Genomic DNA, 24,343 nt, shown 5'->3' with positions numbered 1-24,343 from the left:
AGAAATGGGCTGGTTCAGTGAGCGAGGGGGGGGGGAGTCGAGGTCCCATTCGTCTTGTCCTGTTTAAATACACTGGTTAACTCCTGCCAACAGGGAAGCCATTCAGCAAAAGGCCAAGGGCATCTGTCATGTGTTCAGCACATTGATATTGTCCCCTTCCATCTCCCTCTTTCTCCCCCCACTCCCTCTCTTTTTCCTCCATCCTTTCCCCCTTCTTTGTTTATCTCTGCTTCTCCCGCTCTCCCCTCCGTCTTCCGCCTCTCCTCCTCTTCTGATGAAAGCAGTGAATATGCAGGGAACTGACATGATTAGCAGCCTCATATCCCCATGATGGATGGCGCCTGCTCCATTATTAATATAGTAAAAGCACCAACTGCCAGGTAAGAGCAATGTCAGCATCCACAATATAACGCTGTGTGCCCACGGATAATGGTGAGCACTTATTTTTATCTATGATATGCATGGGCTTCGGGCCGAGGAAGAGGAGGGGAGAGAGGGCGGTGGCGAGACGTGGGCCGGGGGGGGGCTTTCGGTTTTGCTAATTCCTGGTGGTACACTGCAAAATAAACTACTCCTGTAACTCAAAGAGGGAAATAAACGTGAAATAACTGCGATTCCTCTAATGAAGTTTCATGAGATTGCTGGGAAAAAAGAAAAAAAGGAAGTGAGGATGATAAAATAGAAGGGAAAATTGAATTACACGGAGAGATCATGGCACAAAGTGGGAATAAAAGCACCCATAATAATGCTGCATGGGAACGTATAAAGTGTCATAAAGCCGGGAATAAAGTTCATAGTGACCTTCGTGATATTTACTGCTGTGTAGTCAGACTTTATAGTTGGTTTTTTATCTCTTGTACAGCGTTCCTTCAATTAGATTTTATATGATTTATAGTTTTGTAAGCTGCTGCAAACACACATATATACTGCAGTTATATATTATCTATATACAAGAAGAGAATACAGCTTTGTATGTTGAGTAATATGAAGATTTAAAGAACTTTTTTTCTGTACGGTGGATTTGGGGTTTTTAAGTGTTGGACTCTGTCGGACACTTTTGAGGGGAGACAGACGCACAACCACCAGACACTGATTAAAAAGTGATGAAGTGTGCATGAATGTGGCACATTTACATTTTTATATATTTGAAAACTGACTTGTACAAGTCTCAACGGATGGTAAGTATTTACGTACGAATGTGGATTGTATTTGGAAGGGTCAGGGCGAGGTTTAGGGTCATACACGTTGGATGGATGATGGTTTTTCTTGTTACTTCATATTCTTGCCAGAATTATATTCATGGGATTGTGGAGGAGGTTGCAAAAGCACATTTAGGCAATTGTGTAGGTAGATAACATTCAGCTTTAGCGGTTCTCTGTTTCAGTTCCATGTTGGGCATCGGTCCAAAAGCCTGAATCTGCAGAATATCCTCCTGGACGTGACCGACTTTGACTCGGGAGTCAGTGGCACCGCAATCAGACTCGGTCTCGTCCAAAAAGCCACATTAAGAATGCATTAAAATAACAGGATTTATCTGTTAAATATTTTAAACTTCCACTCAGCCGCGTGGAGAAAAAAAAAATCGGTTGAACAGGACACGGCCGCCCGACGCCGCGGCACACGGCAGCTGTCGTTGTTTGCATTCACGTCTCTGTCGCGTGTTTTCCTTCCAGTCTCGCTGAAAACACCGTGAGACAGAAGAGAGGGATGAGAAAATAAACCAGATCAGATGTAAAGAGCAAAGGGCAGGTAAAATTTTAAAAAAAGAGGAGAAGTAGACAGGGGAGAGGGAAGAGAGAGGGAGACGGAGTGAGTTGTGTCAAATGGATAAATGTCAGCGGGAGCTTCATCGTCCGTCTGAGCCTCAGCTCTCCTTCCCAAAATGCCATGTGTAAATCGTGTAGCCGGGGCCCTCGGCCAGCCTTCCCGGAGCACTGTAATGAGATTACAGACCTCTACAACGCTCTGTGTGTGTGTGTGTGTGTGTGTGTGTGTGTGTGTGTGTGTGTGACAGAGAATACTATTGAGCCTGTGTGGAAGTGTACAATTTCGGTGGCTTACACGGCGAGCGGGTAAAGCAGCATTACTCACACCACCCAACAAGACGTATCCAGGCAGACTTGACTTCTCGTTTACCTCGCACGGTGAACTCCTCTCACCTCTCCTCACACGCGGCACGTTAAAAGAGGTTTATTTTGTCAGCGCGGGTCACTTTTAACAAGACGAGACGAGCACGTGACCTCAGGGAGACGCTCAGATCGTCTGTGTAACATCCGTCTGGAAGTCTAGAACCACGTCTGAACACGTGGTGACGAGTGATATGGGTTCAACATGTGAGCGTCGACTCGGATTCTTCTCGGATGTCTGCGGATGTGCGAAATATCTGGACGTCTAGCCAGAGACATCAAAGACGGGTTCAGAATCTGGTATTGAATATTGAGTCCATATTTTTTGTCTTCCAATCTTGGAACAATGGGCGTCCTGATGACAGGTTGATGACCAAAGCTGGTAGTGAATGACGACAGGATGGGACTCATTTTTATTGTATCGTCTGTATTTTCTTGTACATTTTTATTGTTAAAATATGAATCCTGCAGTGTGTTGCATCCGTTTACACTTCATACTCATCACTGTACATATAAACATCAAATAAATACATAACTTGTGTTGTAAAATTTCTCATTTTCAACAATATCTGATATTTTTGACAGGAAGTTGGGCCATCTTCAACCTCTTTGTGGCTCACCCTGACTCTACCTTAAGCCCAAAAACACGATCCCATCTTAACTCTGACTGAGTGTTTGTTTACAGTGACAAAAAACAACGTCTCCAGCAAGGGAAGACATCACGAGTCACAAACATGGCCGGACCAGATGTGACAAAAAATATCCTTTCCTTGTCAACTCATCCTCAGTCATGTCTGCGGCGAGCAAAACTGGTATTTTTAAGCCAAAAAAATGATGTTTTCTGAATGTTAACCAAGTTGTTTTTGTGCCTAAACCTCGAGTCAGGACATCTGCAGCTGTTTGCTGTGACGAAAAACAAATATTTTAAGTGGTTTTGTGCCTAAAGGGTGAAAATTGAATCAAAAAAACAAACAAACAAACAAAAAAAAAACGCAGTTGCCAGCATTTATTTTGGTGATTCAGTTGGTTGGTTTGAACTTTTCCGGGATTATACTGCCTCTGTGGCATTAAAAATATATTACAAACACTTAAAATCTTTATTATAGACATTACAAACAGCATATTTATTAATACAGCCTCTGCAGGAACACTGCAGCAGCACTATGGTGATATTAGGCGTGATGAGTTTAATGTAAACTCATGATTAAAGCATACTGTGGGTGTTTCTGTGGGGATCTATCTTTCCTATAGTCTAATGCCTCATCCTCTACCCCTGTAATTATAATTAAATATTTATACAGTGGAACAACACGGCAGCCTATTAATACTGTTTCCAGCTCCTGTGTGAGAGCACATGATGTTTACACCACGGCTTCTCCTCTCAGACTAGCCTTTTAGACCTTCTTCCAAATCTAATATACCCATCCATAAATAGCTCACCTATCGAGCCCATATTTGGAGTGAGCGACGTGGCGCCGGGGCCAATGGCGCTCCTCCAATCTGCCTAACCCCGCCCCCCTCCGCCGCTCAAACAGCTCCCCGACCGCCCATCCGCCTTAAAACGACGAGCCGGGGCTCTGATTGACAAACCCAAACGACGCCCCTTCGTTTAGTAGGCCCCTCCCCTCCTCTGGCTCCCCTATCAGTGTCTAGTTTGGCAACACGGATACGCATGGAGCCTCCATCACCTCCAGTCTCTTCCTTTACGCACCGCGTCCGATAATGCGCGCAGGCACAGGGACTCTACTCGCCGCATTCCCAGCAGCCGCCGCACTTCGCAGTTAACCTCCTTCTTCGGGACTAATATGACAGGAGTGGATGTAGAGGTGTGACACAGCCAAGGCAGGAGGCACAAAATCTCGCGTGGATCGTTCTTGTTTTCCCATCAACCCCGAGCGTCTCAGCATGGATGTCTTGGCGAACCACAGTATCTTTCAGGAACTTCAGCTCGTCCACGACACCGGCTACTTCTCCGCCATGCCCTCGCTGGAGGAAAACTGGCAGCAGGTACGTGGAATAAATTTTTTTTTTAAAAAACCCAACAACTTCGCATTGTAAGCCGGTGCGCGTCCTTCATTTCAGCGCTGCTGGTGGTGGTGATGATGTTGATGATGATGATTGGGCTCACATGCGCTCGGGATGCAGGCGTCAACTTTTTTTTTTCCCAACCCCACCCGAAGCGTGGATACGTGTGGGGAGAGAGGAAAGAAAAAAAAAACGAAGCAGACGCTTTTCTATCACTCATATGTGACAAATTCTCGCGGAGACGGCAAAGTGGAGGCGATGGGAGCGCACGCCGGCGCGTAATAAAGCTGTCAGATGCGATTTGGGAAGATGAAGATCCGGATCCCCATAATAGGCGCTGAATTGGTCGTGAATAAAACATCTGCATCCCTCAGATTACTTGAGTTGTGAACCACCACCACCACCACCACCACCATCAGCTCCCCTCCTCCCCCTCCCCTCCCCTCGCATGGAGAAGAAGTCCCCTCTCTAATTCATAATAGATTTGCGAACATGTCTGGCTTTGTAGCATCTTTTAAATGAAGGCAGTTGCAGGAGCTGTCACACCCCCCCACCCCCCATTTCTTCCGTCTTAAGTTCAGCGGGTGGATGTGGGGAGATGGGAGCGAGGGGGTGCCACGCGGCCACATGGTGATGGATGCGCACCCGGAGCCACTTTTACACGGCCATTACTGCTCTTAAAACCCCGTATCACGCATTTTCCCCCTGTTTTATCACCGCCGAATTCAAAAGTGGGAGGCAAACTGCTAAAAAATGTTAATTACACCTGCAGATGTACTCTCTTTAACATTTTCTTGCGTGAAATTGCTTAAAATCAGCTTTTTTGTACATAGGAGTCTGGATCTCTCACCCTAATCTCCCACTTTTCCTGCCTGAATCTCATTGTAGTTGCATTTCTCGTGCACCTTTTATCAAACAACCCTTCATTTCCTGTTTCCAAGCACAAATAAGGGCCACCCGCATGATCTGCTGCTGCTGCTGCTGCTGCTGATGGTGCTGCTGATGGTGGTGGTGATGATGCTCTCCATTCCTGCACTTGACTGACCAGGCAAAAAAAAAAAAGAGAGAGAGAGAGAGAAAATCATTGCATGGAAATTTGATGCCGGTATTGTTCATGCAATAGGAGCTTCAGCTTTTCCCCACTTCTCCGCTCCATGTAAGAGAGGATGGAGAGGGGGGTGAGGAGGGAGGGGGGAGTGATAGGGGGGAGAGGGAGATGAAGGAGGAGGAGGAGAGAGAGAGAGAGAGAGAGAGGGAGAGAGAAACCGGTGCGTGACCGGCGGATCCATTCGTTGTGGCCAAGCAGCCTAATTGGCATCCTACTGTTAGCCACCGACGCATCTTTTCATAACAAGTCTCCAACTCCCTGCCTTCACTGTCAGTGGATTCTCTAAATTGCGAGGGGGGCCTACGTGCACCATATGCAGTGTGTGTCTCTCTTCTCTCTCCCAGCTTCTCACCCACAGCCTGCATATCAAAATCAATACCTAATGCAAATGGAAGCGAGAGAGAGAGAGAGCAGAGGGCTGTGTGTGTGTGCGTGTGTGTGTGTGTGTGTGTGCGTGTGTGTGTGTGTGGGCAAAAGGCTGGGAAAGCTCTTATCTGTGGAGACTGGAAATGTCAGGTTTTTTTTTTTTTTCTTTTGACTGTCTGCAGCCAGAAAACGTCCATTTTGGAATTAAAAAGGAAAGCACCACGAGATGTTAACGGTCGCCGTCCTCGAAGCAGCCGCAGACCGGCGTCGTACAGCGGGAGAAAACGACGTCTTTCACACGTTTTCTTAGAGATGAACTGACTGACCTTTCAAAACAAAAGGGAGAGAAGGCGCACGTTTCTTACCTGAGAGCGTCTGCAGACGTACAAGAGCAGAGATGTGAGGGTGCTGCAGCTTCAGCCACTTAAATAGCTTACATTTCATTTCATTTTGACAACAGAAACCTGTATTTTCACCCCAATCATTGTTGCAACTTTACAAAAAACAACCTTGTTAGGAAGAGATCACTTTTTGGCTCATGATACTGATTTTGTTACCACAAACATGACTTTAGGTGTCCGGACTTTGACACAGAGCTAGAGCTGTTCAGAAGTGTCATTAAACTGGTTTTGGCGTCACAAACACAGTTAAAATGACCCGATTTATTGTGAAAAATAGTAGTTTTTGTCACCACAAATACAGCTCAAGATCTCCAGACATCTCCACAAAAATGTCCGGCTTTTGTCGTCACAAACAGGTGCCACGTGTTCCCAGGTCTCCTTAAAAATACTCCCTGGCGACGCGCTTGCATATGTTAGAAACACAGTCTTGAACTGTGGTCACTGGCTTGCCGGCCCTCTCGCCTGTAGCTCCACCACCATCCCCTCCACCGCCTGATAAGTCAGTCAGCTCCGAAACATGAATTTGAAATGACGTGAACAAATCGGTGGTTTGCAGAAACACTTACTGCCAACATGTCGTCCTGGCGACTGAGACTGTGTGTGTGTGTGTCCCATCATGAATCGCTGGAGCAAATATCAAAGAAGTTTATTTGGAAGGCAACCCTCCATCGGGGATAAGAAGATTGCGCTGTGTCCGTGTGTGAGCACAAGGATTATGACTTGCCGCACACTTTGAATCCCCCCCGCCGCACTGAGAGACGCTCTTGGCACAGCGATCCTTGTGTTCATTGTAGCAACATGAAGACGCCACCGAGCCCTCCTGAATACATGAATTATGAGTTGTGGCTCTCCTCCTTAAAAGCTCTGTCTCCAGCAGCAGCTCTGTATTCCAGGCACAATTTAGAATTTGATGCTTTTATGGGGTCTGATGGCGAGATAGGAGGCTGTTGTAGTCGGCCCCTAAATGGCTCCCTGAGATGCGATGGCAAGAATGATGACTGTGTCCCCTGTTGGTGTCTGTGAGGCGTGATTCAGGCGGTTATAGGGGGGTGGGGAGCAGAAAAGGAGCAAAAGTGTTTTGGAGGTCTGCGTTTGAGGCTGCTATTTGTTCCATTATTGAGCCAAATTGTGCCAAACCGAACGGCGCTGTCTCGCTTCCAAATCCCAGTACAGTCGGTTGTTCAGAGTTGGAACAAACAGCAGGGCTGAGCTGGATTTGGAAGCAAGAGGCTCTGGTCATAACGCGCTCATTATACGTGGAACCCAGTTCTCCTCAAAGCAAAGTGTACATGTGTTATTTTGCATCTTTACACCAACAGAAACCGCTCGTCATCTTGGCTGCGATTTCCAGCACTTGTTAGGCTCTTTTGTCGTCTGGCGTTCGCTCTGATAGGGCCTCGTCTGGCTTCCCCCGCTGAGCATTTATCAGCATCTTTGGAGCATCTAGACGCTGGAACGTAAAAGACAAAACATCTGGATTGGCTATCAGGCTGATATATGATGGATTTTTCAAGCGCCTCGGGGCTCCGACGATGACGCGCCCTCCTCCGCAGCACTTGACCCTGATGGGTAGGATGTAACGGGACACCACAAATGGCTGTCTGTCATTGACCTCAGGACACACTCCATAGCCTCCAACACATATATTATTCCTTAGGGCCCCAGCACACACACTCATACACACACACACACACACACATGTAGACTGAGTGCCTGATGCCTACTCAAGCAAAATGTCTGCGCGTTGCTGCACGATGCATTATGGGTTTTCTATATGTGGCCGTGGACAGATTGCACATTTCTAAATATGGAGCAGCGTGGCTCCGGCGCGACCTCCATATGCAAGCCCCGTGCGCTCAGATGCATCCACTTACATCCAGCTCTTGCTCGGTAACACGCACATCGGCCAGGCAGCAGCAGCAGCAGCTCCGTCTGGGGTTGGGGTTGGGAGGAGGAGGAGGGGGGTGTACTCAGCGCGTAGAGGTGGAGGAACTTGCCGAGCACGCACATTCTCCCCGCTGCAGGGTTTCGCATTTCACAGTCCGGTGGGCACGAACTCCCCCCCATACCCCCCCAGGAGCGACGTACACACGCAGATAGATAGTCTAGAGAAGAAGAAAGGTGTCCCGAGGAGCAGGGGGAGGAGGAAGTCGCAGATAAATGGAGTTATTTTGTGGTTTTTTTTGGCTGAGGCCTCCGAGGGGAAAAGTGGCTCCTCACGATGCTGTTAAAGCCGTGGCCCGGGCCGGAGCAGCGCCGTGACCCCTCTGTCAGCCTCCAGAGGGATCACGGCGAGGATAGAAGGAGAAGAAGAAGAGACAGGACGCAGAGCGGAGAATCAGCCGAGAGAACGGCGAGCGTCCATATGGATCTATACGCTGCGCGGTGCGTGTCTGCGTACGTGCACGCCGGCGTGTGTCGTGTCTCACCATGTTATGTAATCCTCAGTAGGCCACAGCTGCTTTCTCACACACAGCAGGCATGCTGGGGAGCGCAGCCAACTTGGCCCCCTCCTTCCTGTCTCCTGTCCTCCTCCATCCCTCCTTCCTCCATCCTCTCTTTCTCCCCTCTTGTTTTTTCCTGCTTTCCTCTTATAGAATTAGCACACTATGGATTTTTTTGATCTCTGCAGGGCTGTTGTGTAAGCTCGGTGCTCGTGCGTTCTCCCCCCGCGCCGTACCTGGCAGGTGACGACGCCCACCCCCCCCACCTCCTCCCAAGTTGCTTTTCTTTACGCCGGCGAGGAGAGCAAATGAGTTTAGACGTCTGAATCGTGTATTTCCTGTCGAGGAAGGAAGCTAAAATAAACCAACCCGTTAAAACACACACCTCATATCTTCTCCGTGACCTTTTACTCGCTGCTGTTTGATGAAATTTTATGCAAATTAAAATTAAATCAATCCTGTAACGGGCACAGTTCAGTATCCTGCGAGCAGGCGGAGGAAGGACAAACTGGGACCTAATCTTATTTGTCTCAAAAGAGCTCCCGGTAGCGTCTTCGTTCCACGCCTGCGGCTTTATTAAAATGTCACATCAACTCGGAGACGTGGAATTCCTGAAATGAAGTTTGGACGCTCTCCAAAGAAAAATGTAGTTAATTTCCTTTTAGTTTTAACTGACATCTGGTCCCGTTTGAACAAAGCCTCTCAAGATGCAGTGGCAGGAATAGTCGTGCCGCGGTATCAGCAGTCGCTCCTAACAGTTCGCTTAACTCATATTATACACCAGCACTCTTTTACAGCTGCAGTTAATTCCCAGAAATCCTCAGAGTTCCCCTCGATGAGCCCGTGCTACCTCATGACGCTCAGATGCCGAATCTGAAATTGATTTCTCGCAGCGTTGTTTTGCTCGCCTCTAACCCGATAGCAGTCAGAAGATCTTGAAGATGGATGCCAAGTAGAATCTATTTGACACGGCCCGGCCCGTGACGCACCGAGGCTTGAAAGGAAGCCTTTGTGTGCCGGCGCACAATGCAGCATCTCTGCTGGATGCTTCTAAGTGTTTCACAAGGTTATTACTCAATTCATCGACCCTCGGAAAAGATGCACGTCTGTTTACAGGGCAGGAGGGGGAGAAAAAAAAAAGAGGAACAGGTGCACCGAATGTCGTGGTTTTTACCTTAAATTGGCAGGATATTCTCTGGAGATGGGGATTTGATTTCATGCAGGTGCACAGGTTTGTGGATGTTGTGTAATGAGATGTGCAAGCGACCCCCTGACCCAGTAACATCCATTCCTCCATAAGAGCGCTTAGTGAACTCTGCCACCTCTGTCTCATCACTCAGGCGGCTGAGAGGCGATTGCCAGTGATAGGTGCCTGCTACTGCTTTATGGGCATTGATGAAAAGGTTGGAGGCGCTGATGAAAGAGAGGACGGGAGGAGGAAGTATTCATTTGTCTGACGCTCCGGTGACTGGCCCCGTCAGAGATAGAGGGAGAGGGGCGAGAGGCAGAGGAGGTGTCGGTGCTGGTGAGGAGAGGAGAGAAAAAAAAAAGGCAGCAAAAACTGGGGGGGAGGGAGGGAGGGAGGAGGCGAGGAAGCGAGGAAGCGAGGAAGCGGGGGAGTGAGAGGGAGCGTGGTGAACAAGCACATCTTTATGTATGGCTTCCGTCTGCAAAACGCTCTGCCACCCCAGGTTTGATTAACAGTGAGAAGAGGAGCCAGTCATTTTTTTCGCCTCACACCAGCACACATGGCTTGGCAATGACTTTCACATCATTTGAGGCGAAATCGGGACGCCGTTACAGCACCTTACAGTGATCCGACATGCTTCGCTGCTGCCATCCGGCTTGGCAACCGCAGGGAGAAAAGAGAAAGGAAGAGAAGTCTCAGGCACTCGCTTTATGCTTTGGAATCACCACCGATTCTCTCTCTCTCTCTCTCTCTCTCTCTCTCTCTCTCAGTCTCTCTCTGTGTCTCTTCATCTCGTGACTCTCTCTTGCTCTGTTTCTCTTTGACAAACTCTGAGAAGACGAAGTCACAGCTGCCTTGTTTGATTTGCCCTGCTCTAACCCCCATTTTAAGTCAGCCTCGCTGCAAAAAAAAAAACAAAAAAAAGTTGAACTCCGGAGAGTTATGCAATCAAAATTTGGCACAATGCTGCATAAAAGGCTCTCGCACACAAAAGCGTGACGCAAGTAAAACAGCACGAAGCTGCTGGTGGCATCGTTGCACCGAAAGTATTTACATGTATTATAATGCAAATTTCACACCAACTCCTCCAGGTTTTTAATAAAGCTTTGCACCTCATTTATCATGTAAATAATAGACTTAAAGCAATAGTTTGAAACAAGCATTCCCGTCACTTGCTGAGAGTGGAGGCCCAGAAAACCCTGCGTCAGAGAACCGGTGCGCGACAAAGGCCGACTGTTGCATCGGTCTTTGAACACACCGCAGAGACTGCAGCTGTATGATCTGTGACTGCATGAGAGGAATTAAACACTTCTAAAGTTGCAGATGCTTGGTCTCTTGGTTGTGGAAGAAGTGAAATTAAGGATACTTGATGGCCAGCTGGTGCCAGTGGGTCAACAATGACCTGATGTTGTTCCTTGACCAGCCGTATGTCGGGTTTGTGAAGGCCCTTAGATGAGAGGAATGATAACAAAGTCATTTCTCCCCATTGAACCCAGGTGAGGGCTAGCTTAGCTTAGCATTAAGACTGGAAACAGGAGAAACAGCCTGTCTAAAAACAACCTCCAAAGTATCTTTGAAAGACTCATCTGTCTGGGGATGTGACCGTGTTTTTTGGAGCGGATTCTTCATCAATGTTAACGTTACTATGTAGCTCGTAGCACGTTTGACATTGCTTGTTGCCATGCTTGCATCTCATCATAGCGAAACTTTATTCCTTTTTTTATTCAGTGATTTTGTCTTAATAACTGCCATGAATCACTTTATGCAGAGGAGCCTTGGGTATGTAAAGGCATCGGTGGTAAGTGGTTCCTCCCGATCTTCCCTCTGGACCCCGATGTGTTTAATCTTCCAGCCTGCTCACATATTTGTAAATCCATTGGCTCTAATAATGGTCACACATTAGCGCTGTGTCCAGGCATTTTATAGCCCTCACTGGCTGTGACATACCAAGCGTTACATCCCATCTTACTGCCTACCTGTTGCTAGGCAGCCTTGGCAAGCAGGAGGACCAGCTTTGGCCTATTTGTTTGTTTAGCTGTCAGTCTGGGAAGGCTAATCCCACCTCGAGGGACTCCTAGCCATCCAGAAACCAGAGATCCAGCCATGTGGACCATCTCCCTCCAAAGATCGAGCGAGAGGAAGGGGGGGAGAAAGAGATGGAAGGCGGAGAGAGACAAGGGCAATTTGCCCTGAGTAAACACCGCTGCTTGTTGTTGTCATCCGAAGCCAGTCATCAATCACGGCCATGGGCTCTTGGTGGTGACAGCCGCAAGGACGCGCCGCTGCGCTCTGAAACCGGTTGGATAGTTTATAAAGCAACACGGTCGCTGCTGAAGATCACAGTGTCCAGCGCCGGCCTTGTTGACTTTCTGGGAGAGTGTGCCTTTTTGCAGGAGTCTTTTTAAAAGGTTGTTATCTCGACTTGGGGGTGTCACAGAGTTCAGCAAAGACGTAACAATGTCACTTGTCGGCTTTCAGAAGGGGTGTGCGATTGACTGTTTCCGCTGTGTTATGTAAGCGGCAGCGACTTTGTGTGGAAATCTCCGTGCAGTCACGTGTGCGAGTGCGCTTTGCATGCCGGCTCAACTGCGGTCGTCCAACATGCAAATCCAGTGGTGTTTTTTTTTTTTTTTTTCCACCTGCTGTGGCTCGCTGCTCCAAATGCCGTCCACCTGGCTGGCCAGCATAGATTTCACCTTTTGTATCTTTTGGCATGATCACATTTCCTCCATTGAAGTGATTTACCACAACCCTTCACCCTGATGGGATATTACTTGTTGAGCACAGTATTACTAGAAAAAATGTAAAAGTAGGGGAGGCGATCCTGGAGAAAGGTAGTTGATTGCTGAGTCTCATTCCCAGACTGTCAATTTCGATGCTTTGGTCAGGATTCGGCCCAAAGTTCGAACTCAGAGCTTCAGTATTTGACGAGCCGGAGACAAAAGTCAACAATCAACTCACAGAATCACCTTTCTTATCTTTAAGGTATTAAAACTAGGATTAAAACAGCACAATGCCACAAAACAAGGTCATAACCTGACTGAACTTGTAAAAATGTACCAAACTGTGCAAATTCACAGTAGATAAAAAGACCTGGAGGTCTGGGAGCAATCCAGCCTTGCATAGAGTAAGTTGGATAAATAAGCTTGGTCATGTTTTGGTCCAGAAAACACATTTCAAGCTGTAATTTTGATCCTATTGTAATAAATCTATTTGTAACCAGGCGTAAGGACTCAGCTGGGCGGTCAGAACCAGATAAAGGATGTTTTCCATTGTCAGCAGCTGATGCTAAATTCACTGGAAGATTAAACTGGGTCCCAAATTACCCTTAAGACACTGGTATCTTCCGCCAACTGGGTACGTCATGTAGTTTCAGTCATTCCGAGCGCCTGCGGGGCGAAGTTGTCTGAATAAGATACGACTTGTATCCTCAAAGCCGGGCAGATTCAGCTTGAATTGGGATTAGCCTATATGTCACAGCCTGAAAGCGCAATTTTTCACGAGGAGAAATATTATTTTGACGTGCAGCCTCGGCAAAAAAAAAGAGGCTGTTTTAAGTGTCAAAGTAGACAGACAGAAGGGGTGAGGAGACTTTGCACCCTGCTTAACTCCTCGAACGGCCTGGGAAGTGCCCTTCTGTGATTTAATGAGACCTGTGGGAAGAGCCATTCATCAGCGTGACAGCGCACCTCTGTTTCCCATTGTTCGGTTCTGGTATGTGAGGGGAGCAGTGTGTGTTTTAGCCTTAATGATGGGCTGGCAACCCTTTGATTAGATGAATCTCCTGGTGCTAATTAAGATTTTGGGCTGCCAGAAGACATCTGTGTTTATGCCTTCCTTCCTCTGTCTCTGCCTGTATGTACTGTACTTGCGTTTGAGTGTGTGCATGTGTGTGTGCGAGCAGTTTACAGGATGTGTTTGGTGATTTTGATATTTTTGTCTGAAGTGGGAGTTTTGGTGGTTAGTTGTGGGCTGACGTCAGCGCCCAGCCTCGGGCTGAGACGCTGCTGTGCTGTTTTCCAACAACTCCGGATGCAACTCCCTGAAAAAGGGGATTTTTTGGAGGTAGAAAGATGGTCATCTGTGCACCAAATCTGTCCGCAAAATACAAACATTTTGACTTGTTTCCGCCGTTCTAAAGTCAGGTGACGCTTTGTAGTCCACAAAACATTTCTGGAGCTTCACAGCAAAACAGCGTTTCAGCATTCTCTTGCTTAAAAATGGGAAATAAAAACATAAAATAGCTCCATACAGCTCATCAGGTGTAATCCAAGGAGGCCCTGAGAGCCCAAAACTGATTTCAGAAGACTTTATTTACACCTTTGATGTGAGGTCCAGGTCTGGTTAGGTTTAGGAAGAAAAAACATTTAAGAAAAGATCATGTTTTGGCTTAAAATATCCTGTTTTGTCACCACAGTGAGGGCTGCAAAATGTCTCAACAGAAGCTTGAGTTCATCTTGGAGAACAGTCGAACAACCACTTCACCTCTGCAGCCATGTGTTTTGGGGGCTTGGGGGGTTTTGGGTTTTGCATCCTGGCCATGACTTCCTCTTCCTTGTCTGCCATTTACCTCGTTTTGCTCTCCACAAAACTGCCGAGGCTCTCGAGACTGGCCGATATTTCTCACAGAAGAACAGAAAAACAGAGTGATTCCAGCAATGATTCTGACTTTAATCTCGTCCCCTATAGGGATGATAACATGACACATACTGAGGAAACGTGTGATGTAACTCGTATCCCAGTAAGATTCACAGCCTCCTCTATTATCTCCTCATGTGAAGTGCAATAACTTCTATTATTCAGTGCTAAATCAATAAAAAAAAAAAAAATAAAAAAAACTATCCGTGAGGGGATCTGTGGTACAAATCTTAACAAATACCAGTTTGAGACTTAAAAACATTTAAGAATCCCCACTGAAGATGTTTTTCCCCGTCTTTTTAACTAAACCGATGGTGTCACATAAATGTTTCACTACCCAATTCCCCCTCGCGCACATTTTCAGGGAGGAAAATTTGATAACTTATGCTAAAAAGAGCGAAGGCATCCCCGCTCTCTCTCTCTCCCTCCTCCACCCTTCCTCAAATCACTCCTCTCTGCGAGCATATGTGTGGCTAGACAGCGCAGCGTCCCGCTCTCCAGTTTACTGCTGCCGTATGTGTTATTCAGTCTTTTTGCCCCAGATATTATTTCATTGTAAAATGATGCCAATTAGTAAAGCCAGTCGCCGGTGGCTGTGGTCTGGCTCCTTCGTCGTTCCGGCGGGGAAAGTTATTTGGGTCGGCAGCTATTTTCGGCCTGTGATGTTGCCAGGAATACTTCAGGGAGCAGCCACTGTTTTATAAGAGAGCACATCAATAATTTTCATTGGTGTACGTGTGTGTGTGTGTGTGTGTGTGTGTGTGTGTACAGGCGGGAAAAAGGAAAAAAAAAAGAAGACACGGAGAGCTTCACAAGCAGAGTTTATTGGGTTTATGTGTGTGTGTGTTTGTACCTGTGAGGAAAGCGTCTCGAGCGTTCGTCTGTGTGCGCTCGCCACTGTTTCTCAGTGTCGCGACCTCCCATTAATTTAAAGCGCGTTCATTTGTGCACCTTTCAAACCTTAACCCCGCCCCCCCACTGAATCACGCCGCGGCTTTTCATCCCCACTTCGCCCTTTCGCCCTGCGTTCACCTGCTCCAACAGACGCTCAGCTCAGCTTGCGTGACAGCAGACACACTCACATACAGCTGAATAACACCTTTCTTAGTGCGTCTAACCGCTCACAGCTGAGCGGCTGTACATTGTCAGGATGAAATTGGGGTGAAAAGTCCTCGCACTCCGCTTACGCTCCCCCCCTGCTGAAAAGCCAGCCGCTCGGCACGGAGGGGTGAACAGGTTCAGCCTGCCGCGCTGCCTCCGCCCATCCTCGTCCAATTCTAAACTCCCTCTCTCTCTCTCTCTTCACTGCTCTCCCTCCATCCTATCTCTTGGAGGAGAGCCCACAGCAGCAGCAGCAGCAGCGGCGGCGGTGGCGGTGAAGAGACATCTTTCAGTATTTTAAGCGGCTTGGCCTAATCTTTGTCGCTCAGGTTTGTTTTGAAAGTGCCGCCGTGGGAATAAAGATGGAGAGCGACGGCGTCCCCGCCTCCTGTTTGCGCGGCCTCGGATGCGCGTAAAGTCGCCGGGGTGCGCACACTCTTGCGTAACAAAAAAAAAAAAAACACGCAGCGACACGTCTGCGACCCCGAGCTAATCCACCTCGGCCTTGCGAGTCTGTGCCACTGACCCGCTTTTTTTCTCTGCTGCTGCTCGCGCTTGTTTTCTTACCGCAACCTCTTCGGAGGTTTTTGCTCGCCAGGCCCCAGAAACCGCTGGGCCCCTCTAACAGACCGCTTTAAGTGTCGCGCAACACCTGCACGGCAGTAGGAGGGTAAACACTGACTCGAAACAGAGGTGGCTTCTTATTCAGCCGCGGAGAAGCATGCAAGAATGAACCATTCTGGCTCTTATCAGCGAGGGCACGGCGCCACAGTTGCACTTCACGCTTTTGTGGACGTGATTGGGGTACCGAGCGGCCCTGTTCTGACTGGCACTGTATGAGGAGGAAGCAGAGTTTTTCCGCTCCACTGTTCCCTTTATCTCTCCCCCTCTGTTATTTTCGGCTCTCCTCCCCTCTCTCTTTCTCTTTCTCTTTTTTTTTTTTTTTCTCTCTCCGCCGCTCGCCGCTCTTTTGTTTCTCCGTGCCTTTTCCAGCCAAGGCCCCATTCTCTTGCCCCGTCATTGTGTGCGGTAATGAAGATTAGCCAGCCTGCCGCACACAATGGGGTCCCCACATCCGGAGCGCAGACTCCCCAAATCCTGCCGCAAGCTGCTAACCCCGGTGTAAAACCACTGTTGTTGCCGACCCCCTCCATCCAAACAACCCCCGCTGCCTTTCCACACACACACACACACACACACACACACACACATATACATACATGTTCTGGTTCATCCACGCACACACAAACACGAGCGATACACACTCTGCCGTGTTGAAAGCGAATGGCTGAAATGTCTCCTGATTAGATTAGGATGGTTGTGACAGCTGAGAGGGAGCGCTTGGCGACTCATACGCCGATAAACAGCAGCTCACCCAAATCCAGTTAAAGAGAGACAGAGTTCCCCTCCCCAGCGAGTGCAACACGGCTCCAGTCCTCGGGATTATACTCCCCCCTCCTCCCCTTCCACCCTCTCCTCTCCCTCCATCTCTCTCTCTCTCCTTCTTACCCCATCCTCCATCCCCAATCTCATCCTCCTCTCTATCATTCGTCTCGAGATGCTCCCTCTTCTTCTTCTCCTCCTCCTCTCGATCCTATTTCACCCTCACCTCTCCCGTCCTCGACTTAATACCAGAACAAAGGCGTTTTCCACACTTTGTCACAAGCTATTTAGATGGAGCGGCAGAGGTCTTTATACGCGCCGTGCACTTGTTGTATCCCGAGCCTAAGACCTCGTAATAACGTCTGTATCGCTCTCAAGGTCGGCAGATCTCGGCGAGTTCAACCTGTGTAGCTGTCGAGAGGACGCGAGCGCAGCTTTGTCTGGGAGGAAAGATGGATTATTCAAATGTGACAGCTGGGTTTTTTATTGTAGGAGGAAATTACTGTCCCAGATGTATGTACAGGGAAGTCAAATACCGGTATGTCAAGTTACCTCATACAGGGCACGCTTTAATGTGCACTATAATCCCACATTTTGGGAAATTATGCCAAAAATTTAGATGATACTGCCCTAATATCTCTTCTTTAAGGTGGCACTAAAATATCCTAGTTTAGTTTAGGATAAAAGCAGGAAACAGGGGACACAGCTCTGTCCAAAAGTCACAAAATCTGTGAACCAGCACCTCCAAAGCTCCCTGATCAACATCTTATATCCCGTTTTTCTTAATCTGCAGCAGTGAGATATGTGTTGGACTAATTCCTCAGCAGAAGCAGCGACTTCTGGAGTCTCTGTCGGCGGCTATCTTACTTTTAATTTCTCGACTCTTCCGAGATTTCGGTCTCATCGCTCGGCCCTATATGCACAGCTGCTGCGCTCAATTTGTTTACCAAACGTGACCTCCAACATGTCTTTAATCACCAAATTGTGTAAAGGAGTTCTTCGTCTCAGCGCCCCCCCCACCCCGTGTTGTGTTAGAAGGGAGGTCCTCGGGTGTCGGTGATGATGTGGACGCGTGCTTCCTGTTGTGTCTGCTCCGAGGAAGCAATGGGAAATGTTTGCGCTCCATTAAGCAGAGGTCACCGGGTTTTTTTTGCCGCTCTGAGAGCTCCATCATTGTTGCTTTCCCCGCTAGATGGAAGGTGCTTTGAAGACGCCCCATCACACGCAAACACACATCCACGTGTCGCGCAAAACCCTCCGCTAACTGAGGCCTCATGTGCCGAAAATGAAAAACCGAACCTCAAGTTTTCTGCAGACGAAGACGGGGTTCACTTCCCACGTCCGTACGAACTGAGCGCCGATTTGAAATGACGGCTTAACTGCCTTTTTATAAAAGTAAATCCAACAAAAACAAAATTGCACTGGAGTGCCCGAGTGTCTGTTGGGCGCATCCATCCAAACTGAAATTGACTGCGTGTGAAGGAGGTGTCAGCTTTACAACCAAATGTGCATTATTCCCTCAAACTCCGTCAGCAAATCGTGATTTAACAACTGGCAGTGTCTGTTATCAGCTTGAAGCCCGCACTGTGTAAAAGCGCCTGGAGGTGCTGCGTCGCCAGGCTTTGACGGAGGGTCTGACGGCGGCCCTGATTATTACTGTGAGGCTAATGTCGTCTGATAAGGCCGTGTGTGTAATTAAGCTGTTTCCGCGGCGCGTTATCTGAAGCTAGGTGAGGCTCGGCTGCCTGGAGAGATGGAGCTGTTAGTCAGTGAAGAGGAGGAGGAGGAGGAGGACTGTCTCTTCCTCCTCTAAGCTGCAAAGTCAATTTTTTTTTCTGCTTAGGTAGGAAGACTTCACCCTTCACCCCTCTCTCCACACTTTCCTCTCCTAATCTGAATCTTCGCGTGGCTTGTACTGAACCCTGTTTCTTCCATTTTTCACCTGTCTGCCTGTCTCCTCCTCCTCCTCCTCCTCCTCCTTCTTCTTCTCTCTGGGATTCAGATAAATTAGCTGTGTCTCTGCCCTGCAGCTCTGTCTCTTTGTGTCTCTGCTCCCTCCGTCTCTCCGGAGCCCCCGTCGGGGCACCAGGAGCTCTAAGATCCCTCCTGGCCAAACGCTGCACCCCCTGCCGCTCTCTCCGCTGAGAGTAACAGGGTGAAGCGAGGCCGCTGTGCTATTCAGATCAGCGTTGAGGGGAAAAAAATATGAAGCGCTATCTCCCCTTCCCCTCCTCCAGGCCCCCGTAGGCAGGTTCCTCCTGCTCGGCTGGGACCAGCCGACGACGCCATGCTTCTCTCCAAGGAGTCTGCGATCTGTGGGCCGGAGCTCTTAGTGGAAGGAGCAGAAACCCTGAAGGGCAGCTTAGAGGGGAGGGAGCGCTTTTTTCGGAGATTTCGGGTGGGGCTGCTGTGTAAGTATTGCTCAGTGAAGCTATAGATTACCGCTTCTGTCAGCTGCGACGGCCACCGCTGATGAGCTCCAGCGCGGTATCATTTCGTATCGATTAGGCACTGCGACGCAAACACACAAAGGCTGTTGGCGAGATGGCCGCTGCCTAGGGCCACTGGTCATTTAGCTGTCACCTCAAAGTGATGGCTTGGCCCGGCTCACCCAGATCAATGGGAGACACGGGCCCCTATAACACACTATGGCAGGACAACACATGTGCATAGACACACTCGCGCACACACTCGGTGAGAGAGCGCTCTCTGGATTAAGTGCCTGCCCAAAGTTTTCCCCTTCGATAAAAGTGCCAAGTGTGTCGCTGAATTACAAACAGCAATAACAAAGACGGCTGTAAACAAAGTCAGTAAAGTGCAGAAGTGAGTCATAAAAAATGAAATCAAAAGAATAAGAAAGGAAGAGGACGACAATCTGGTGCCAGTGTGAGTACTGATGTAACTGTTGTCAGCCTCACCTCGAGCATAAAACTGATTAATTCTCGGAGGGGATTTTAATCAGAGCTGCTATCGCTTTGTTCGCGCCGCGTGACTCAAGCCGAAGCCGCTCTTATTTCCTGCGACCGATGACAATGCGCGATTTGAATAAAAGCACACAACAAGCAATAAACAAGGCTGTCAGTTAAATGTGAAACAACAAAAGGGAAGAGGAGAGAGAGGCGAAGCTGCCGGAGAAGCCAAACGTTAATTCATCCGTGGCTTGAATGTTACTCACTTTTAAAATGAGTAATCAAACCCCCTGCCAGAATATAAAAAAAATGAAAAAAGAAAACGGCCCGAGCAAGTAATCAAAATGTCATGTTGGGGCTGAAAAGGAATCTTTTTCCAATTTGTGGGAGACGGTGACGACAATCAAAAAGCAGCCGCCACACAAACACACGACAACTTGCAAGGCTGCGAGTATGAACACAACTCCTGCTGCACCGGAAATAAAGGAGTCGTCTGACCATTTTATGAATATGTTAATCACTTTCTTGCTGAGATTTGAAAGAGAAAATCAGTTCCACTCTCATGTCTGCGCTCTACATATGATACTGGAGGCAGCAGCCTGTTAGCTTAGCCTAGCGTGATGACTGGAAACAGTGGGAGATAGTTAACCTGGCCTTGTCCAAAGGTCCTCCAGCGTGTAACCAGACAAGAAATACTGTGTCAAACAACTCTCTGCTAGATGGATGTTGGGTTTGGCCGGTATAGTTTGATTGAAAGAAAATAGTTTCTACCTGAAAATGCTCACAATAAGATCTGTGGTTTGTCCTGAGTAACTGGCTCATGAGTTCTGTAAGAAGAACTGGAACTGTTGAGTTTTTTAAAATGTATTTTTTTGGCGAGGAACAGCGAGAACTCTTGATTTCGAGGTGAACTGTCCCCAGATTAAACACGGTATTTAGTGATTCTTAGAGTGGCTGGTAGTCAGATTTTGTTGCCCTCAGAAAGAGCCAGGCTCGCTGTTTTCCCCTGTCTCAAGTCTTTATGCTAAGCTAAGCTAAGCTAAGCTAACTAGCAGCTGGCTGTAGCCTCCTGCGCTGATGTGAGCAGCGTTAAGCTTCTCATTTGTCACCAAAGTGATTAAAATAAAAACAGACTTCATCCACAATGTTGAACTGCCTCCTGACAGACGACACACAAAGGGCCTTTGTTATAATTCAGCAAGACTTTTTTTTTTCTCCAACAAAATAATTAAAGTATTAACTAAAATCTAGATTCATAATCTAGATCTCGAGGCAACAACAAAAAAAAAAAAGATGATTTCAATATTTTGCTTAATGATGCGACCCTGCTGGGAAGGTGCTGCAGGGAATCATGGGTCATCCTTAAAAAGATGTGACAGCACCCCCCCAACATCCTCAGTGTTTTTAACAATAGCGCTGCTGCAGCACCCCCTCCAGCTCACGGCCCCCTTATGTTCATGCCCTTTTCAACCCTGCGAGCATCATCTCTGAATATTATTCATAGCACCTTGTCTCTATCAGTGCATCAGTAAAAACTAAACACGGTTATCCTAAAATTAATGAGCCGTATCCACCCCATTACATTTATCTGTTTAGTGGTGTTTTGGGCCTTCCTTTAGGGCATTATGCATGCTCTTCTGTTCATATTTATAACCCAGGCTTTTTATTAGCGACGTAGCGGGGTGCTAACAGTTGGGAGGCAGCCTGCACTTTGATGGTGATGGCAGCCGGCTCGGCGCAGGCCAAATGTGACGGGGAGAGAGGATCAGCTGCCAGGCCAAGGGCCCCGCGGAAGAGGGGAGGAGGGGGGTGAGACGGAGAGGAGAAGGGAGAGCTGGATGAGACTTTTTATAACTTAAAAGACGGAGGAGGAGAAAATAGAAGTTGGTTGAATTAGGACCGGTTCACAGCGATGACAAGTGTGTTTTGCGATCGCCAAATGTTTGGATTAAGGATGTGAGGGATGAGTAAGGACGACAAGATTCCAGCGGTTTGACCTCAGCTCGATGTTATTCATGTGTGAGACGTTCAGTTTCGAGTTTGGATGTGTTTTTCTATCAGGAATTAAACTCATTGATTCTTCTATGATTCTTGTATTTATGAGTAGGAAGATATACGGTACGTAGAGGAAAGACCGTTTGTACAAAACGCTGCAGAACTGTGAACTTTCTTAACATTTTTTTGTGATTAATGGAACCGAAAGGAACAATTCATCCCCCCAAAAACAGAAATTCAGTCATTATCTACAATTCCTGAACTGTTCCTTTAATTCCCACCCCAACGTAACTTCCTTTTTTGTTGTTTGTAGAGCTGCTGTTTCCATTATCCTCTACATTCCCCATGAAATATCAACCCAAAAAACCATCAACTAATCATGCATTCTTGAAGTCTTGACAGTGACTGAAACCACAGCTGAAAATGATCAAGGTAATTAGCTGTGCAATTAAGTGTCGCCGTGCCCAAATCATCCATTTTTTTCCATTCATTTTTGGAAATTATATTGAGTTTGGCAAGAAAACAAGGAGAAAAACGTCAAATACTCTGAAAACCGAGCATTTGTTTAATTTGGCGAAGAGAAATATGTCAACATTTATTGGTTCCGGTTGCATGAATGTGAAGAATTCCAGCTGATGTCTCTTTTTCTCGAATACTGGATCAGATTACAGCTCGATACTGACAGAATGTTCTGGTGTGAGGAAGCTAAATGTCGAAGCACAACCAGCAGGGTCACATTAGACTCAACCTCGCGAAGAAAAGCAACAGTGACGGTCCTCGCAGGATACTTCAATCAGCCTCAACTTTGACCTTATTAGCGGTAACCTTTCACTCCTCAGCCAATTAGATAAGACATTACATAACCTGAAAGTGAATCGCCATGAGAAAAAAAGGTCGTAATGGGCTTCACGCAACACTTCCTGAGTGATCTTGATGAGGCCTTTTTTCACGGGAGACGTTTTGACATGCGGGGAGAGGCGCAGGTGTTATTTAGCATTTAGCTGCTTCAGGTTGAGGGTTTTGATAAAGTGCACACTTCAATTCTTCAATTTCTGTACAGGATTATTATTTTTTCTCTGCATGATTACTTGCTACTTTTAAAGGACGTCAGTATTTGACAAATTGGGGACAAGACCCCAAAAAAACTGTCCTCCAAATCGAACCTTTAAAACATTGCAGACAAAATTTCGGGGAGAACTGATTTTCATAACTTACTGGGAAACTTGATTAGAACAGAGTCGTTGTTAGGTCTGATGCAGATACTGATGCTAATACCGTGACTTTGATACCGGTTCCTGAACGATGGCTGTCTGACGCTGATGAGATTACCTTGTTCTGTATGAACAATACCCAGCCTGAGTCATACGACATTAGAAAACTGATTGTGGTGCACAGAGGAACGTCTCGTTTTCAAAAGAACACTCCATGACACCGTCTTGTTCCAAGGAGCTTCTTGAACATATGGGCACTTGAATCTGGGTCGAAGGACTGTCCCTGGTAGCACCACCACCACCCTGCGCCACCAAGGCGGTTTCCTTCCATTTTTGGAGGTGGAGGTGGGGCTGCTGGAACAGCCGTCGCATTGTCCCGGCTTATCCTGGCTCGCACGAAGGAATCATCCCGAAAGCCTTTCAGGAAATGGACCCTGGCTTTATGCGGAGCCAATTGATGTTGGCTCTCCAGATCGGCGCTTGTCCAAATAGAGCTGAAGCGGGCCATGAGCTCTCCTTTATCTTGGCTATTGTGCAGTGCTTTTGGCTCCTGATTCCTTGCCTACACAATCACACACACACACACACACACACACACACACACACAAAGTTGCAGATTCACTTCAGGCTGCGAGATCAGCAAGTAGACGCGTTTATGCATGCGCGTAGGTGTTCACACAAACACACACGCACTCACGCACAAGGGCTGCATAATTACACACAGAGCGGCATAATTATGCTGCTCACACGTGCACTTGCAAAATTATATGCGCGCGCACACACACACACACACACACACTGGCAAAACTAGCATAATTACATGCAGCCACATGCAGTACATACACCCACTCTACACACACAGGAACCGCTGATCAACTGCATGACCTTCTCCCTTACAATGTTAATGTCACCACCTGGGGGAGGAGGGTGGTGGTGGTGGTGGTGGAGGGGGGGAGGAGGAGGGCGGGTGGTGCATGATGGAGTGATGGAGGGGGGAAAAGAAGGAGAAGGACGGGTGGAAAGGAGAGAGCGGCGTTATGAGAACGTCGTACCTGCCACCTCCCTCCCTCCCTCACCTGCGGCCTGTTTTATCCGTCTTACCCTGTCAAGCATCCTACACTCGGTGCAGCGATGCCACCGAGCGTGTCCTCGCACATCGCCGCGTGTCGTAACCTAACATTTAGCGTGCGTGAACCCCCTCTCTGTGCGTGTGTGCGTGCGTGAGGCCTGTGGCTTGCCCGCTGACAGGATCCTGTTATGCCAAATGTCACACTTCCAAAAAGGATTCGCCCCCCACGGAGAAAATGAAGTCAACACCTTCCTTTTCGCTCTTTCTCTCCCTCTCCCCCCTCTCTTGCCTCCTTCACCTTGTCCCTCCATCACTCTCCTCCGCCTCCTCCTCCTCCTCCTCCGTCTTCCTCACCATCCACTCAGCCCCCCTCTCACT

The 24,343-nt window shown here is 47.9% G+C and overlaps 1 protein-coding gene across 2 annotated transcripts in view; it reads left to right on the top strand.

The window, feature by feature from the left end:
• The first annotated feature begins 359 nt into the window (after nucleotides 1-359).
• klf7a (Kruppel-like factor 7a) overlaps nucleotides 360-24,343 on the top strand; it is a 43,680-nt gene continuing 19,696 nt past the window's right edge. The window contains exons 1-2 of one of the 2 annotated variants that reach the window (XM_037091843.1): nucleotides 360-380; nucleotides 2,492-4,133. In XM_037091843.1, coding sequence (XP_036947738.1) covers nucleotides 4,032-4,133 — 102 coding nt within the window. In that variant the 5' untranslated portion in view covers nucleotides 360-380; nucleotides 2,492-4,031. Of the gene's footprint in view, nucleotides 381-2,014; nucleotides 4,134-24,343 lie in introns of those variants that run through there. The other variant, XM_037091844.1, reaches the window with a different exon arrangement.

Source organism: Acanthopagrus latus, chromosome 24 (genome assembly GCF_904848185.1).
Source record: "Acanthopagrus latus isolate v.2019 chromosome 24, fAcaLat1.1, whole genome shotgun sequence".
NCBI classification, from domain to species: domain Eukaryota; kingdom Metazoa; phylum Chordata; class Actinopteri; order Spariformes; family Sparidae; genus Acanthopagrus; species Acanthopagrus latus.
This window is presented reverse-complemented; position numbering and strand designations above follow the sequence as displayed.